Source organism: Barbus barbus (assembly GCF_936440315.1).
Source record: "Barbus barbus genome assembly, chromosome: 9".
NCBI classification, from domain to species: Eukaryota; Metazoa; Chordata; class Actinopteri; order Cypriniformes; family Cyprinidae; genus Barbus; species Barbus barbus.
In genome coordinates, this window is record NC_136737.1 from 7,169,227 (window position 1) to 7,188,192 (window position 18,966).

The 18,966-nt window shown below is 37.4% G+C and overlaps 1 protein-coding gene across 2 annotated transcripts; it reads right to left on the reverse strand.

Annotated features, from left to right (window-relative positions):
- Nucleotides 1-667: 667 nt before the first annotated feature.
- Nucleotides 668-16,875, reverse strand: LOC306875074 (uncharacterized protein). Of its 2 annotated transcripts, XM_079425466.1 has the most exons (7): nt 16,684-16,875; nt 16,260-16,490; nt 16,093-16,163; nt 13,062-13,170; nt 2,789-3,121; nt 1,403-1,729; nt 668-1,011 (listed from the first exon to the last, which is right to left on the reverse strand). In XM_079425466.1, exons 5-7 carry the CDS (start codon nt 3,078-3,080, stop codon nt 860-862), a joined length of 771 nt encoding a protein of 256 aa, XP_079281592.1. In that variant the 5' UTR covers nt 3,081-3,121; nt 13,062-13,170; nt 16,093-16,163; nt 16,260-16,490; nt 16,684-16,875; the 3' UTR covers nt 668-859. The 2 variants fall into 2 exon arrangements, with proteins under 2 accessions (XP_079281592.1, XP_079281591.1); XM_079425465.1 differs by lacking the exons at nt 13,062-13,170; nt 16,093-16,163; nt 16,260-16,490; nt 16,684-16,875 and adding an exon at nt 6,551-6,702.
- Nucleotides 16,876-18,966: the final 2,091 nt, after the last annotated feature.

Here is an 18,966-nt window from a genome sequence, read left to right on the forward strand (position 1 = left end):
TTTACATTGTTTTACGTTTAGTCTGATTTAAGTACATATCCTTTTCCTCCAAATGAATGCTATCCAGATCAGGTGGCAAGATATCACAATATATTCTCCTGTGAGAAAATACAGTAATGAGGAGGCTTGATGGTTAAGTTGACGTTTTAACAAAAAAAGAGACATATACTGGGATTGTATAGAGATATATACTGCTATCAAGACAATGTCTTTCATGGGAAGTCCATGGTTATTATATCAAGACAATGCCAGCACTCATTCTGAATGTGCTTCAACAGCATGGTTTCGTAGACTCAGAGTGAATGTGCTAGACTGGCCAACAGATCTGTATCCTACTGAAAATGTATGGCTCATCATGAAAAGGAAAATCAGACAACAACAATCACAGACTGCTGAGCATCTGAAGTATATATCAAGCGAGACTGGACAAAAACTTTGCTTGCAGAACCTTAACGATTAGTATCCTCAATTTCTAAACAATTACACATTGTAATTAAAAGGACCGTTGATGTGACACAGTGTCAAACGTGCCTCTATCCCAACTTTTTTGGAGTGTGTTGCAGCCATCAAAATATGTTCATATTTACAAAATACATTTACATTGGTCAGTGAAAACTTCGGAAATATTTTCTTTGTAGTTTTGTCAGTTAAATAAAAGTTAGAGATTGAACAAATCACAGATTCTTGATTTTATTGCATTTTACAAAATGTCCAAACTTCTCTGGAATTGGGGTTGTACTTCCAGTATTTACTTCTGATTATTTTATATTTAGAATTATATAATAATGATATAAAAATGCATTCATTCCACTGTTCTTTTAAAGGTGTTTATGCACAGTAAATCTCATATCTTGTTAAATCAGCTGTATTTAATGCTCACATTCTGTAATACTGCTTTATGGCTCCTGTGGCGATGATAGCAAAACACGCCAACAGCTACAGCTGCAGCCACCAGCAGAACAATAACAGCAGAACATATTGCTGCTATTTTACATAGAGACAGACCTGAACCTGGAACAGATAAAAGCAGACAGGCATTACTACTAGACATTTAGAGACATTGGGGGGAGACCCACACACATACACATACACACACACACACGATTGTAAAGTGCTTTGGGTGTACAGAAGTACACAATAAAGTACTATATAAATGCATCATTCATTCATTCGTTCAAATGATAATACATCCGAACTAATAACAGCAGCTAAAACCGCATCAGCACTGTGCGCTCAGAACGAGACATCAGGAAAACTAACATTATTCATTTTTAACGTTATTTACATCAGTCAAACGTAGGTAGCTTTTTAACAGTCCACAACCAATAAACAATAAAAAAAATTTAAACTGCTTTTAAAAATTAAAAGGAAAAAGCATTGAATGGCTGAATTATATACTCACCAGTGACAGTAAAACTGAAGCTCTTGATCCTCATAAAACTGAAGCTGTTGCTGATTCTCAATTCATAAAGTCCAGAGTCTGTGGTTCTGATGTTCATGATGGTCAGAGATCCAGTCTGATGATCCAGCTTCAGTCTGTCTCTGAATCTCTCATCACACTGATCATCTCCACAGATCTTACTCTGATCTCCAGTGATTTCAGCGATGAGAATGTCATTAAAATGCCACGTCATCACATCATTTGGGTGTTTAATTACACCAGGATCTAAAGTGACAGATTCTCCCTCCTTCACTGACTTTATTTCATCTCGTTCAACAGCAGAAACACCTGAAACACAAACCAACAGCTAAAGGACCTTTTTGTGGTAACATAAGGTGCACAATCCCTTTCAAGCATATTTGGCATGCTGTCTTGAAGGAGGGCTCCGAGCCCGGAATAGAGCATGAACCCAGAGAACTCCCCCCATCCCTAATAAGGGATGAGAATAGTTTAAGCGTGAGGAGTTGGGGTGGAGGAGGGATGCCGGAAAACTGTTATGGGACAGAGGTAAGTTGGCTGTATATATATATATATATACGTATATATATATATATATATATATATATTGTGACGAGTTGGCTGCCTCCCCCTTATTATCAGCACCACCCCGTCCCGTATTCGCCACCCTTCACCAGGCTCCCTACGGGAGTGGGTGTGTGAGAGAGGAGGGGCGCTGAAACAGCCAGGGCTGGCGGCGTGTGATGAGGCGCACCTGATCTGAATAGAGCCTCATCACCGCCGCCGTTTAAATCCCGAGCGTGCCTCTCCTCGAGAGACCGATCTCTTCCCCGTGCATGCACGCTGGTGTCCTCGTGGGTCCAGGAAGGGAGCGTCGAGGAGGGACCGAGTTCCACTCCCGCAAGCCTCTCCAAGGCCTGACACCACACCCACTGTGTCTGTCGTTTGCTCTTCCCGCCACTATATATATATATTCATTGAGTTAGTTAAGATGATTAACTAAACAAGCTCCAACTGTGCCAAATTGGTTGACTATCTGATCGTGCTCCTACCAAACCTTGTTAATATAACATAATTTAAAAATATTAATAGAAGCTGATCAGAGATGGAGTGATTTCACAATGTCAACTCCATCAGAGCTCATCTGCAGCTTCTTATTAAAGACAAAACTGTTAAAAGAGTTTGCTAATATTATGATTTAGTTTTAAGTTATAATGAGCTGTTTAATGATGTAAAGTGACATGATTCTACAAACTGCACAGTAAAGAGACTATCTATACTGTAAGTGAATTAATATACAGGTTAAGAAAATAACTCAATGTTGTAAAAAAGTCAACACATTAACAATGTGCTTTAAACATCTATTTAAACATTCATTAAATGACTCACCAATGACAGTAACATTGAAGATGTTTTCACTGTCACTGCTGCTGAAGATCCGTAGTTTATAAACTCCAGAGTCTGTGTTTGTGATGTTCATGATGGTTAGAGATCCAGTTTGATGATCCAGCTTCAGTCTGTCCCTGAATCTCTCAGTGCCATTATTACACTGAACATCTGTACAGATATCACTGACATTTCCAGTGATGTGAGCAACGAGAAAGCCACTGAAATACCATTTAATATCCTCTTGTTGGTTTGTTTTAACACCAGTGATTAGAGTGACTGAATCTCCCTCCATCACAGACACGGACACTCTGTCTGCATAAACACCAGACACACCTGGAGAAAAAATGTATAAACCAAACAAAAATATACATTCCATGAAGATTTTAGAAATGATGACTGTAGAAATGATTCAGTGTGGTACTATATACCAATGTTGTTGTTGTTGTTCTCTGTATTTGTATTTACCTTCTGTGGATTTATTAAAGACTGTCTATACCTTCACCATCGTGTTCGTGTACAACACAGTTCTGTGATAATACATCCCCTATGTGTTTTTTTTTGGAATATATGTTTTATTTTTATTTTTGTAGTATTCAATGGAAGAAAGCATGGTTACTTCCAGAAAAAAAAAAATATATATTTCTAACAAAATAAGAGAGGTACACTAGTCTACATAATGTGTATGTAACCAACTTCCAAATTGCTTTTTTTTTTTTTTTTTTTTCTTTTTTCTTTTTTCTTGATAGACATAGTGTTTTATTTTTTTCTGGCAGTGACTATGCTGATGATTTTGTCAATTACTTTGTGTTGCCTTGTAAATGTTTTATTCACAAAAACTAATTTTGCCAGATTCTTGCCATACCTTAGAGAGGTATCATGGAATGTAATTGCAACAACATTTTTAACACAAATGGGTTATATTGTGAATATAGATTTTATTTAACATGTACAATTTTATGTAATTGTTTTAAAAAATACATATTTTGTTATATTTAAGAAAAAACTTGTGTCCCCCAAATTCATGTCTGTGGCGTTACAACGATGGATGTCGCCTCTTTAAGAAAAGGGGGGATTCTATTTGGACTTCTTCCTGTGTGTAAAGATCACTGCAGGTGCTGGTTGATCTGAGGGGTGCATGGGGACTACATTCTTTCTTATTAATTTTCTTAAAGTTAGCTAAATTTCTGACAATTTCATGCGTCACACTTTATTAGTGTCTGTGGTGTTATGATGATAACTTGCAGATCTGACATATTTTTTAAAACAAATTGGATAAATACATAATTAATATTTCTAAAATGATTAGAACGACAAGGCAAGAAGTAGGACCGGTGTAAATATCGGATCAGATTTCCAGCGCTGGACAGAACTCAAGGAGCGGAAGGCCTGCGATTGGACGCCAAGGTTGCTTTCCTTCTTCCCGATAGGTGAGTAACACCGTGTCTACAGCTCGCCGCAACAGCTAAAGTCTGCCTACACTGGACGCGATAAAGTGACCGTTGAAAATAATTTGAAATTTGTGTCAGCACGTCATAAATAGAATGTGGCAGCAGTTTTCTGTCTGAGATTTGTCGCGCCGCGCAGCATCCAGTGTAGACAGCATCACTGACTATCAGAATCAGAATTAGCTTAATTGCCAGGTATGTCTGCACATACAAGGAATTTGAAACAGAAGCTCCACAGTATATTATAATGACTTCTATAGTATTTTGCTGCGCCGCTTGCATCCGGTGTAGACACGGTATAACATTGGTTTTGCTTTCACAGAGCTAATTGTTGCCTGGGTTGCGTAGGCTACGTATGTGTGGGGCGAAGCTATCAAAATAGGGGCGAGACCCTTTTGGGGTAGGGGCGTGTTTGTTTTGGTGTTTTCAAATATCAACATTGGCTTTGAGAAATCTCTTACCCCACCTTTTAGGTTTGTATACCACACAGGCATAATGTTTGATATTCTGGATATTACAGGTACATGTCAAAAAATGTGAATATCGTGAAAAAGGACAATATTTTTTGTCACTCATTTCAGAAAGTGAAACCCATATATTATATAGATTCATTACGCATAGAGTGAAATATTTCAGGCCTTTATTTCTTGAAATGTTGATGATTATGGCTTACAGATAATGAAAACCAAAATTTCAGTGTCTCAGAAAATTAGAATATTACACAAGATCAATAAAAAAAAGATATTTTAAACAGAAATGTCAAGCTTCTGAAAAGTATGTTAATTTCTATGCACTCAATACTTGGTTGGGCCTCATTTTGCATGAATTACTGCATCAATGCGGCGTGGCATGGAGGCAATCAGCCTGTGGCACTGCTCAGGTGTAATGGAAGCCCAGGTTGCTTTGATAGCGGCCTTCAGGTCATCTGCATCGTTGGGTCTGGTGCCTCTCTTGACAATACCCCATAGATTCTCTATGGGGTTCAGGTCAGGCGAGTTTGCTGGTCAATCAAGCACAGTAACACCATGGTCATTGAACCAGCTTTTGGTACCTTTGGCAGTGGGCAGGTGCCAAGTCCTGCTGGAAAATGAAATCAGCATCTCCATAAAGCTTGTCAGCAGAAGGAAGCATGAAGTGCTCTAAAATTTTCTGGTAGATGACTGTGGACTTCAGAAAACAGTGGACCAACACGAGCAGATGACATGGCAGCCCAAATCATCAATGACTATGGAAACTTCACACTGGACTTCAAGCAACATGGATTTTGTGCCTATCCACTCTTCCTCCAGACTCTGGGACCTTGATTTCCAAATGAAATGCAAGATTTACTTTAATCTGAAACGAGGACTTTGGACGTCTGAGCTTGGTAACTCTTGATGCACTGACTCCAGCTTCAGTCCACTCCTTGTGAAGCTCTCACAAGTGTTTGAATCAGCTTTGCTTGACAGTATTCTCAAGCTTGCGGTCATCCCTTTTGCTTGTGCACCTTTTCCTACCCAAATTCTTCCTTCCAGTCAACTTTGCATTTAATATGCTTTGATACAGCACTCTGTAAACAGCCACACCTTTCAGTAATGACCCTCTGTGACTTACCCTCTTTGTGGAGGGTGTCAATGTTCGTCTTTTGGATCATTGCCAAGTCAGCAGTCTCCATTATTGTGGTTTCAAAGAACAAGAGATACCCGGAATTTATACTGTAGGGATGGTCATTAATTGAAACTCAAATGTAAATATTCTAATATTTTGAGATACTGATTTTTGACTTTCATCAGCTGTAAGCTCTAAGCATCAAAATTAAAACAACAACAACAAAAAAAACTTTTGAAATGTTTTACTTTACATGTAATGAATATAAAATATATGAAAGTTTCACTTTTTGAAATAAGCTACAAGAAAAAAACTTTTTCACGATATTCTAATTGTTTGAGATATGTATATGGTTCAGTATAAATATTGAATAATTTAAGTGATATATGTGTACACATACAAATTGTAAAAAAAAAAAAAACAATTTTCTATATTTGGCTTAAATTTGGCTTAGTTATAAGAGTCAGAAGTGGTAGCCTACTAAGAGCCGTTTGGGAGCCAAAACAGCAAACTCTTTTTGCTGAGCTGAGCCAAATCATCTGGCTCATTAAAAAGAGCCAGAATTCCCATCACTAGTCTGATCCACTGCGAGAACTGAACTGTCTCCATCTTGCCTGCACTTTTTTCACTCCTCCCATGACTGCAGCCAACTACTCGTGCCTACATGGCCGTTTAGGCCTACTTGGTCACACAACCTAACACCAGTAAAGAGACTGTATAAATGTCTTACCGTGGTAGAGTAAAACCAAAATCCCTGTGAGTAAATTAAATAGAAGCTTCATTTTCACCACTTTTCCCCTCAGAAAACAAATAAAGATTCTGATTCATGTGAGTTCTGCTCTTCTGCTTTAGCTAATGGCGTCGCAGATTTTTTGCAGAAGTGAAAGAACCAAGTTCCTATTTACAGCAATGACAGTAAATGTTCCCGTTTATGCAAAAACAAAGCATTTTCGTAATTTTGTAAAATATTGTGTAAATATACAGTGACCTCCATTTTTATTTTTATTATTTATTTATTTATTACAGGGACAATGCATATTAATAAACATTTCTGAATATATGCCAAAATTAGCCAGAAGGCAATTTTCACCTGCAGTCCCTAGACAGATGGTAAAAGTCACCCTAAAAGAGAGTAAAATTACATGTTTGTATAACAATATAATAATTACAGTAAAAAAAAAAAGTCCTATAAAGCTAATATGTACAATAGAAACACAACAGACCAACAATCAAACATCAGAAAAATACTTACACAAACACAAACACACATACAAAGCAAGATGCCAGGTAGGGGGCAGTGAAAGCAGGTCTAGTAGTAAGCTAATGTTGACAGGTCTGATTATCAACGAGCCATTTCTTTAACTGGATCTTAAATGTACTATATGTGTTTAGATTTCTGATATGTATGAGTGTGAGGTTCCACTCAGCAGCCGCTCGAACAGAAAAAGCTGTTTGGCCAAATACACTTTTACTAAAGGGAATGATACAATCTCCCCTCGCTGCACCACTGGTTCTACTATGATCAGCTGTTCGGATGTTGACAAACTGGTGAAGATGAGGGGATGATAGACCATGAATCATTTTAGAAACAAGACATACTGTAGATTTGCATATTTTACCATATTTCCCCAGCTGAGTAATCTGTATTTTTGTAATATTGGACAATGATGGGAAATGCTTGGTTTCTTATCCAGAATTAGAAACGATTCCTGGCTCTAAGATCATGAGCTGTAAGCTCTAATGATCTAAAGCTCTAAACTTTTGAAAATGTTTTACTTTATATGTAATGAATCTAGAATATATGAAATTTTCACTTTTTGAAAAAAGGTACAAGAAAAAGGGAAAGCAAGAGCTGATAAAGCAGAAAGAAAGCTTTTTAGAGCTGATAAAATGTAAAAACTTGAATGCAATGTAAGTCGCTTTGGATAAAAGCGTCTGCTAAATGCGTAAATGTAAATGTAAAAAATGAACTTTTTCACGATATTCCAATTTTTTGAGATGCACATGTATGTCCAAACACCTTGTAAAAGTGGATTTTGCAAAATAAGAGCCTTTTAAGTATTCTAGATTCCTATGATCCCTCAGCACGGTAAAAGGCTGCTGTACACCCTACAAACAAAGCCTCCACTCCTCAAGTGCAAGCTTGATAGCTAGGAGTTCTCTGTTGCTGATGTCGTAGTTCCTCTCTACCAGGGTGAGTTTCTTAGAGAAGAAGCTGCATGGATGGGTTCCTCTGTTGCTGAGATAGCACCACTCCTACCTCGGTGGATGATACATCCACTTCCATGACGAAAGGTTTGCTGGTATCAGAGTGAATGAGGAGCGGTGCATTGGTGAAGGCTTGGAAGGCTTCTGTGGCAGGTGGTGTCCAGGACAAAGACTTGGGCTTGTTCTTGAGCAGACTGGTAAATGGATTGGTGATGGAGATGTATTTCCGGATTAACCACCGGTAGAAATTGGCAAATCCCAAAAAGTTTTGGAGTTCTTTGATGGTGGTAGGTGTGGGCCAGTTCTGTGCAGCTTCAACCTTCCCTTTCGTTCATCTGGATACCACATTTGCTGATATTATAACCAAGGAACTGCACTGAAGACTGATTGAAGGAGCATTTTTTTTTCAGCTATCCGGAACAGATGGAGCTCTCTTAGGCATTCCAGGACCTCGGCAACATGCTGGTGATGTTTGACCATACTTTGGGAGTAGATGAGGATATCATCAATGTAGATTGCAAAAACTGGTGGAGGAACTTCCGGAGCACCTCATTCATGAAATCCTGGAATATGGCGGAAGCGCTGACCAATCTATAAGGCATGATGAGATATACATAGTGGCCAGAAGGGGTCACAAAAGCTGTCTTCCACTCGTCCCCTTCACGTTTCCAGATGAGTTTATAGGCACTGCAGAGGTGCAAGTTGCTGAAGATGGTGACTCCACGGAGGTGTTCTAATGTGGCTGGCACAAGGGGAAGTGGATATCTTAACTTCACAGTTACTTTGAGGCGGCACAATAATCAATAAAAGGCTGCAAGCCTCTGTCCTTCTTTGACACAAAGACAAATCTCGAAACAGCAGGGGACATTGAAGGGTCGATATAGCCTTGATGTAAAGCCTCTATGTACTACGGCCTTCTGTTCAGAAAGTGAAAGGGGGTAAATCTTCCTTCTTAGGGCAGAATACATCACTGAAGGGGGCGTAGCAGACTGGGATATCTACAGATTGCTTCTCTACTGGACTCTCGATAGAGATTGAGTTGACAGCGAGAATCTGGTGTAGACGAGATAGGTTGAGGAACTTGAGGAAATCATCCATGGAAGCAATCATCACCCCACTTCAGGACTTCGCCAGTTTTCCGAGAGATGACAGCATTGTGTAGCACTAACCATGGCTGCCCTAAAATCACATTGTAGCAAGTTTCAGAGTAAGGAAGGAAGAGGACAAGGTTGGCATAAGGAGACTCGTGTGGTTCATTCAATAACTCAAAATCACAAAACAAAGGTCGCCCTCTCGGCGCATTTCACCAAAATCTCAGCTCCCACAATTACGCAATTCCTATGATTTCTCCAGTTCCTAGACCAGTCAGTACACGCGAGTCTCTGTCCCGTCTCTCTCTAACTTCCATGTTCGTCAGTCGCTCTTTTATCCAGTCTCTCCACACCAATTACTGCAATCAGACACAGGTGTTCATCATTTTGCACTTGACCTACTTACTCACCACTCATCTCCCGATGCTCTCTCCTGCTGCAGACTTCGCTGAACCACGCCCCCCTCACCACACACATCAGCAGTGGAATACTCCAGAACCAGGAGATGAATGGGTTTGGAGTGCAGTAGGCCAATGCATAGTTGGACAGGTCCCACACGGAAAGGCAAACAGTTCTTTCACATGTTTTTTTTCTGTTGCATTGGATCATACCCTGGTTCTGGAGCACTAGTGAACTAGTGGTCGATGGTATTGGGAGGATTGCTGGCCCTGTTAGTATTTCAAACATGACTGCATACGATTGGTGACACTGATGGAGAGCTGGATGAACTGTTTGAAGCCGATGGAATCATTGAATGCAGCAAGATGCAGACGCAACATGGACTTAAGTCCCTGCCAGTAGGCGGTGAGGAGCCAGTGCTAGTGCCAGCAGATGGCACAGCAAGAGTTCTGAACTTAATCATTAATAGACATTTTTCCTTGGCAAAGATGATATAATTGATCACCAACAGAAGTCTCCTATGGGCTTTGCCAAAGACTTCAAAGAAGTGATTGACGAAATTATCCAGAGACTGAGTTATTGAACCAACCTGGCCACAGCTGGGCCTAACTGGTGAGTATTCAGTTCAAATAGGCTGAGTTGAGTGAATATGGGTCTATAACAGAACTTTCCATTTTGCAGGTGCATGAGATCATGGATGGCATGATACTTTCCCACAGGTTTGCAGACAGAATACACAGGGGACACAAAAGAAGGGCAGACATGCTAGACATAATCGCTGGAAATAGGGTAATTAATCCCCTTTGCACAAATGAGACCGGACAACATATTACTGTAAATTGGGGGACACTTAATATTCAAAATGATTATTGATCTGACTGCGCTGACATTATTGTATGAGATGACCTGAACTGAGTTGGACGATGACATCACCATTTTCTCCAGAGCTGCTGTATAGATGAAATGAACTAAATTAATAACCATTGATTTTTACAACTGAACTGAATCAACTAATTAAGCTGAACTTTTCCTGTTATCACTGTAAAGCTGCTTTGAAACAATCTGTATTGTAAAAAGTGCTACATAAATAAAGATGACTTGACTTAATATGTACCTTTAATGTACTAATACGAACTCCTAACATTTTAATAAAAATAAAGACTTTTTTAATCCATTAAGAACAGTTAAAATCTTAAGGGTTAGATGAACTATAACATTATATATATATGCAAATGCTATGTGTGAACTAGGAGGGTCAAACTCTGTCGTGGGAGGAGTCACACAACACTTTAACAGTTCTGCTGTTAGATCAGATGCTAAACCGCTGAAGAAAATGTTTCATGTGTTTCTTATGTTCTGTTTGTGCTGCTGGAGTCTCACTGGTAAGGTGTAAAAATATTTTTATGGCTTGTTTTTTTTATTTTTATTTCAGAGTAAATTAGAATTAGATTATTCCGAACTGCTGCTATTTACCAAATTAATTATGAATATTGTATGAATATAATACAAGATCTAATAACATTGAATTCAGGTCTCTTTTGGGGTTAAGAAGTTTACACTGAAATTTCCAGGTAAATGTTCAGAAAGTGTAAACTTTCCATTAAGCTGCTTTCAAATATCAGGGCTTTTTTGTCCTTTTAAAAAAACATTTCTAAAAATTCTAAATTCCAAAAATACATTTCTTTCTTTCTTTAAAAATACATGTGAAAGTGACCATTAACATCTACAAATGTCATGGAAATTAACTAGTTAAAATATGTAGGAACCTATAGTGCATAGGAGACTATCCAGTGATATAATAATCTAAATGTCTCATTTATAATATATCTCTCATTTATATATATATATATATATATATATATATATATATATATATATATATATATATATATATATTATTTAAAAGCACTTTTATAATCCAGCACTATTAAAACTGTATTTTCTGCAAAAGTTATCATGTATTCATTGTCAATAAGTTATGAAACTTTAAACACTGATATAATACTCTATACTTTTAAACAAATTATAGATTAAAAATGTTGCTCCAAAAACAATAAAGGCTAAATCTAGACTAAATCACGGTTTATCTAATACTTCTCTTGAACCAAACTTTGAAATAAGCAGACTTACATGTACACTATTATTATGATCCCAGTGTTACTTTGCATTGAAGTTGATTTAATTTTAACCCTGTTTCTTTACATTAAACTCCTTAATAAAATCAGTAAAAAGTTGTAGCTGTTTTTGGAAAACTGTTTGCTTTGAGTTTATATTCAGGGTTCATGCATTTATGTGTTTAATCCATTGTCAGCCTAGAATGTGAATATCCAGTGTATTACACATTTGTGAAATATATGATAATAATAATTCCTGTGGTAGAAAACACAGTTGTTTTTAGCTACTATGAATTATTGTTACAGTTTTTTTTATGTGTGGTTATCTGTCCTTTTTTCATAAATTATGCTGCCATATTACTTTATTATTTGCTACCGTAAATACATTTCCAAGCAATCCGTAAGCCCTTCTTTAGTGTTTTCTCTGTCTGCTTGATTCTAACAGTCGCTCTGTAACGGTAGCCGTTAACAGTTTACAGTAGCAGTTTATGTAGACATTTTACATGATTTCAGGCTTTGTAAACCATCAGATGCTTTATCTAAAATCTGTTTATATTCTCCAGGTGTGTTTGGTGAATCAGTATCAGTGATGGAGGGAGATTCTGTCACTTTATACATTGATGATGCTGAAATACATGAAGACGACTACATACTGTGTAAATATGGAGCTAAAAAATCTCAAATAGCTAAATTTAAAAAAAAGAACCAACTCTTCATCGCATATAACAGTACTGATGGGAGATTCAGAGACAGACTGAAGCTGGACGATCAAACGGGATCTCTGACCATCACAAACATCACAACTCAACATGCTGGAGATTATCAACTAGAGATAAGTGGAAGAAATGAAAGAATAAAAACATTCAGTGTTTCGGTCTATGGTGAGTAGAGACATCATTTGTCCAAACATTCACTTATTCTATTTACATATTATAGTTTGAGATGACATTCAGCGACCATCAACACACTAAACATCACTCAACACAAAATGTATTACACCAATTCACTACAATTCACAAAACTGAACAATTACTGTGTTCAAATTTTTTTTATTCTCTGATGTTTTTCAGCTCGTCTGCCTGTTCCTGTCATCAGCAGTAACTCTTCACAATGTTCATCTTCATCATCATCATCATCATCATCATCATCACAGCAGAATTGTTCATTGTTGTGTTCAGTGGTGAATGTGAGTGATGTGACTCTCTCCTGGTACAAAGGAAACAGTTTATTGTCCAGCATCAGTGTGTCTGATCTCAGCATCAGTCTCTCTCTACCTCTGGAGGTGGAATATCAGGATAACAACACCTACAGCTGTGTGCTCAACAATCCCATCAGCAACCAGACTCAACATCTGGACATCAGCAAACTCTGTCAGCCATGTGAAGGTACAGCAGCACTGATATGTGTGTTTATGTACACATTTACTTACATTAATGACTGTCTCTCTTTTACTCTCCTTCAGTTCCTCGAGTCTCTTTGATAGTGTTGATTTCTGCTGGATCTCTGTTGATTGTAGCAGCAGTTGTGATCTTCTACCTCTGCAGGAAATGTGGAAAAATTGATAAAGAAGGCAAGTGTTATCTTATCCTTTTAAACAAGTAATATAAGAAACAATTCTTCAAAATTACGCTCTAAATATTTTAGATAAATGATAGCCCTATTTTATCATTCAATTAAGATTATTCTCATAATTTTCTACTAAACATTACACTCAAGTCATAATAAATGTCTATCTGTACATAACACTAAATGTCGCTCTTTACTTGCTCACTCCCAACATGCAAACACACACACAAAAAAAAACAAGTTCTGCTTTTGTCAAACTGCATCAGCACTGGAAATGCAAAAACAGATATGTTTATATTTGTTCAAAAAAAAAAAAAAAAAAGCTTTCTCAATTGTATAATAAGGTATAAAGATGTGGCTGGTGCTCTAAAATGTATATGAATAATGCATTTTGTTGTGCTTGTTGAAGCTAAATGCTGATTAAATACAAAGAACACGTCCCAAATGGGTTTGATTTAAGTGTAAACTTGATGTCGTGATTTGAGCTCTTTGTGTGTGGAAAAGGTTAATGGCCTAATGCCACAATTAAATTTGTCAATGCCATTTTTACAAGCTTTGAGTGTTACTTTGGTGTTAACTTTGAAAGCCCTAATAACTCGCATGTTGTGACAAACCTAATCTAGTTAGGATCGAACTTTGTGGTTTTAATGCATCTATAATTTTTCCAACAGCTGAGACTTGTGAAGTAGAGATCACTTACGCTGAGACGACATTCTACAAAAGAAACACACAGAGATTGGTAAGATAATTTATTGTTAATTTGCTGAATATTTGTATAATTTCATCACTGAGCCTGATGTAGATGAGTGTGTGCTTTTGATTTTGTCTGTAAATATTTAAGACCATTCCCACCACCTAAGAAAAAACAACCTGTTAAATAATAATTTTAACAAGTCAAAATTATGATTATTAAATTATTAAATTTTGAGATTAAAAAGTCATAACTTAAAAAGTTGAAAATATCACATACAAAGTTTAAATAATGAGATTGAAAGGTTCAAATTATCACTTTAAATATTGAAGTTATGATATAGTAATTTTGACTTGAGTATAACAATCTGATTTATGTTATAATTTAGAAATGTTTAATCTCATAATTTTGATTACATCAATTTAATGTAGATTTTTATTATTATTATTATTATTTACCAAAGCTTTATTTTTTAGTTTGACCTGTCACAACAACTACTTTTTGTTGGGTGATATATTGTCTCAGAAATAATTATGATAAATTATATTATTGTCATTTTATGCCACTGAATGATAATATAACAGCATAGCAATGCAAGTAATGCACAATATACAGCAAAAGTTGGTCAAACAGCACAAGTGGAATGCAAAAATGCATTCTCTCCCTTGTGAAACCCCTTTAACGCTAGCTGTGAGAGAACACCATTTTGCATCGTTACATTTATATATGCACCAGAACAGTGAATTGCAGCTTTGAATTTATTTGGACTTATTCTTCAATACTGGAGTCTGGAGTTGTAAGGAAAAACACTATAAGGCCTCAAATGATGCCTTCTTTTCACCTGCCGATGTCCACTCTTCCATATATTGTTTGATAAGTCAATATATTGATTATTGCGACAGACCTAGTGGCGGTAATGAGCTTTCATAGTATAATGATCTATCACACAAATCTCATACACAACTGCACCATGTGTTTATAAAAGAAAAAAAAAAATCAAATTCATTATCATTATTCTTTTTTTTACAGAAGGTTGAAGAGGAGAGTCGTGTGGAATATGCACCAATCAAAATCAGAAGATGATCAAACTTTGATGGTGTTCTAAATATAAGACACTTATTGTCAGACCATTTTCATCGGGAACCTCCAGCAACGCCCTCAGACTCCCAGTCTATGGTTGAGCATTTTCATTGCAGCATTTCCATGTTTGCAAAACACAGATGTTGCAAAACTAGTTGTCAAAAGGTGACAAAGTGAACAAGCTGTGGTATCGATTATTTACATCTGTACAGAAATGTGGTTTGATCTGTTGGGTAGAAAAAACAGTTTGTGCACGAGAATGTGTTTACTGCTGGATGCTTGCATTCGATGGCAGTTTGTTAGTGTGTGTCTGAGGTGTCAACAGTGTCTGTTTGAGTGTGCATCTGTGCAAGTGTGTGACTGAGGTGTCAATATAATGGTTTATGTAAGCGTGTGCCATGCGAGTGTATCTGAGGTGTCTATAGCGTGACTGTGCGAGTGTGTCTGAGGTGTCTATAGCGTGACGGTGCGAGTGTGTCTGAGGTGTCAGTCTGTGTGATCAACATGTCATTGCAAGGATTTTTTCCATTTATGCTCACATGAAACTGTTGTCTTCTGTTCTACAGGGAAGCCACTTTACTACAAAATACTAAACTTATTTCTGTTGATTTTTGACAAAAATATCTCAAATCAAAAGTGATATTAGTATGAAAAAGTGAAATATGATATACTTTGTGTGCTTGATGATCTTACACAGTGCTCCTGCAGTTAAGCAGTACTCTCAGAAATAAAGACAGTTATCATGTGCAATATCTTTTCAAAAGGTACACCTTTTACCCCTTAAGTGTGCATATTAGTACCTAAATGGGCAAAAAGGTAATGCACTAGCAAGAGCTTGTACCTTTTTTTCTGAGAAAATAGTTACAGTAGTTTCAATTCTTTCTAAGCAGAACTATTCTTGAACCCAATTTTTTTTTTTATAAAGGTTTTTGTCTTTAAGAATAAATACAATGTTTTATTTACAATTTATTATTTGATGGTGGTTTTTTTATTATTTATTATTTGATGGTGTTTGATGGTTTGCATCAATGAGAAACTAACAAACTAGATTTTTTTTCTTTTTTCAATAGCATGACAGGGCTCCTGTCCATAGGTAAAACAATAATCAGATAGAAAATCTCACCTTAAGTTTCCAATGGTACAAATATGTGGACTGCTCAAGATATTGCTCCAGTTCCAGCTCTGTAACGCCGCCTGAGTATCAGTGAACACAACATGAGTGATGGGGTGAAGGAGTGTTATCCAACTAACCACTTTTATTTAAATAGAAAAAAAACCATTAGCAATTACGTGGTAACTGAGGTGTTCTGGTAAATGTTAGTATGCTAGTGTGCTCTGAGTGGGTGGTTGTTTACTGATCAAAAGGGCCCACATGACTGATATGATAGTCTCTGTCATATTCTGGTCTGTAGATATGTCTCAGGTCCCTCGTTCAAATGTGTGCGTCTGAGGGACTTCGCCTGATTCTTCGTCCAGCAGGTGAAACCTCCTCAGCAGCACATGATGAGGAATCATCCGTGTCTGGAACACAGGACTGAAACTTTTAGCAGTAAAGTTGACACACTAATAAATACACCTGCGTTCATTATAAGAAAAATTACGCTACTTAGCCGATGCCGGCTTCACACAAAGCATTATTTCAGTCAAATGTGTCGAGGATTTCACATGATAATAATAAAACAATATATGTGTATAGTGACAGTAAATGACCCACTCAGTTGTTTATAACACACGAATAGCACTAGCATCCGTTGCGGTTCGTCTGCTAGGCTTATTTATTTTGCGTCGGTCTGCAAAGCTGTCACGTTGTTTCCTTTTACATACACACACACACACACACACACCCTCAGAAGTGAAACAACCGCGTTTGACCAATAGAGGACGAGAGTCGTGTTTCCACTGCTTCTTCTAGGGTTTATTAGTTTATTGGCAAACAACACATTGGTACATTACCGCCACCAACTGGTATTGAGTTTGGACCAGAATGTCAAGGGCTAGATCAGTCTCAAACTCAATTCCTGGAGGGCCACAGTTTATCTCTATGGTTTCTAGTAATCCTGCAGACCTTAATTAGCTGGATCAGGTGTGTTTGATTAAGAAGCTAAACTGTGCAGAGCTGTGGCCCTCCAGGAATTGAGTGTGAGACCACCGGGCTAGATACATTTTTCTAAAAACAAATACTTAAATTAGTTTCTCTATTGAAACAATACATTATAACACCTTTTCAACATCTTTTGACTCCTTTTGCAATGTTTTTTTATTATTATTATTTACAAGAACAGCATCCACACAGTACTCTTGTTATAAATTGCCTGCCATTTCATTAATGCATAAAGTGTGCACACCACAAACAGTATGCATACTGTATAAGAGCGTCAGTGGCATGACTTGCAATTCAACATTTATAACATCAAAGAATTCAGTTATTAATTGAATCAGGTGTTTTTAATGTTATCACATGAGCATGCATACATATTATTGTTGCTTGTTTCAGAAAGAAACTTCATATGCAAAGATATTTTACAATATTTCAACAGTTTATTAAAATACTGGAAAATTTGTGTTAATGAAACAAAATCATCTATGTCCAGCTCTTATTGATTTACATTTGGCCGATTTTAACTCTGATGTGACAAAACATTTACATGACAAAAAATCGGTCATGATGCACTTATAAATATACCTAATTCCTGGTCTCCATGATTTTGCCAAGTAAGACATGTTCAAAAGACGTTGATTCCGGCTCAACATTATTATCCAAAAACACAGACCTAACCCTTTCCCTACCCCTAAACCTAACCCTATGCATAATTTATCCCTAAAATCAGATAGTTGAATAACAAGGGTGTAGAAGCAACAAGGATGTTGATCCAGGAACATGTTGCACTTGCACTTGAAATCACATTACCTTAAAAAGGAAAACTGTAAGTCAACACTGAAGGCAAACATAAATAGTAATAATAATAATATAGTGATGTTATGCCCATGCGTATTACATGTTCAGTCTAAAGGAGCATAGTGTTTCTTTAGTAACATAACCATCTACTGGCCTGGCAGGATAAAACAGAGTTTTTAGTCATTTTCGCCGATCTGTGTGAACGGGGATCATTTTGACAATGCTGTCGTCTGTATGCAAACCTTTTCAAAAACCCAATTCATTCATTCATTCATTCATTGTCTCCGCCAGTAATGGGTCAGCATTGACATACAGCCAAGTTAATGAGATGAAGGGAGTTTATTGAAGGAAGGGCATATAAAAAGGGCTTAAAGAGGTCATGACATGAGAAATCAAATTTGCATTGACCTTTTAGCATATAAGAGGTCTTTGTACCATTAAAACTTCCTTCAAGTTTCATAGCTTAAAACATCCTCCTCATTAAAGGCATTTATTTAATCAAGTTCCAAAATCGGCTTGTTTTGGATTCGAGGGGCAAAGTGACGTCACCTGGGCACAGTCATTTGCATAAACACCGCCTTCAGAGCAAGACTGCTAAGGCTGCTATTCATTGACTATAGCTCAGCTTTCAACACTATAGTCCCCATCAAGCTGGCATCTAAACTCACTGACCTCGGCCTAAACTCCTCACTCTGTGACTGGATTCAAGACTTCCTCACCGGCAGACCTCAAGTGGTGAAAGTTGGCCAGTTCACCTCAAACTCCATCACTCTGAACATAGGAGCCCCACAGGGCTGTGTCCTGAGTCCCCTGCTCTACTCTCTCTACACGCATGACTGCGTGTCCTCTCACAGCTCCACATCCATTGTTAAATTCGCTGATGATACTGTGGTTCTGGGCCTCATCTCCAACAACGATGAGACCGCATACTTGGATGAGGTAGAGAGACTCACATCATGGTGCCAGGACAACTGTCTCTCACTGAATGTGGGGAAAACTAAAGAACTGATCATGGACTTTAGGAAGAGACAGCAGCAGCCCTACTCTCCTCTCAGGATCAGTGGGACCCCTGTGGAGAGGGTGAGTAGCTTCAAGTACCTC

What these genes read in the sequence shown, in the direction of transcription:
- LOC306875074 (XM_079425465.1), bottom strand. Translation starts at nt 6,602, where the DNA reads ATGAAGCTTCTATTTAATTTACTCACAGGGATTTTGGTTTTACTCTAC. An exon ending in CTTCAATGTTACTGTCATTG is followed by an intron (nt 1,730 to 2,788) that starts GTGAGTCATTTA and finishes TTTGTGTTTCAG; the next exon opens with GTGTTTCTGCTGTTGAACGA. An exon ending in CTTCAGTTTTACTGTCACTG is followed by an intron (nt 1,012 to 1,402) that starts GTGAGTATATAA and finishes TATCTGTTCCAG; the next exon opens with GTTCAGGTCTGTCTCTATGT.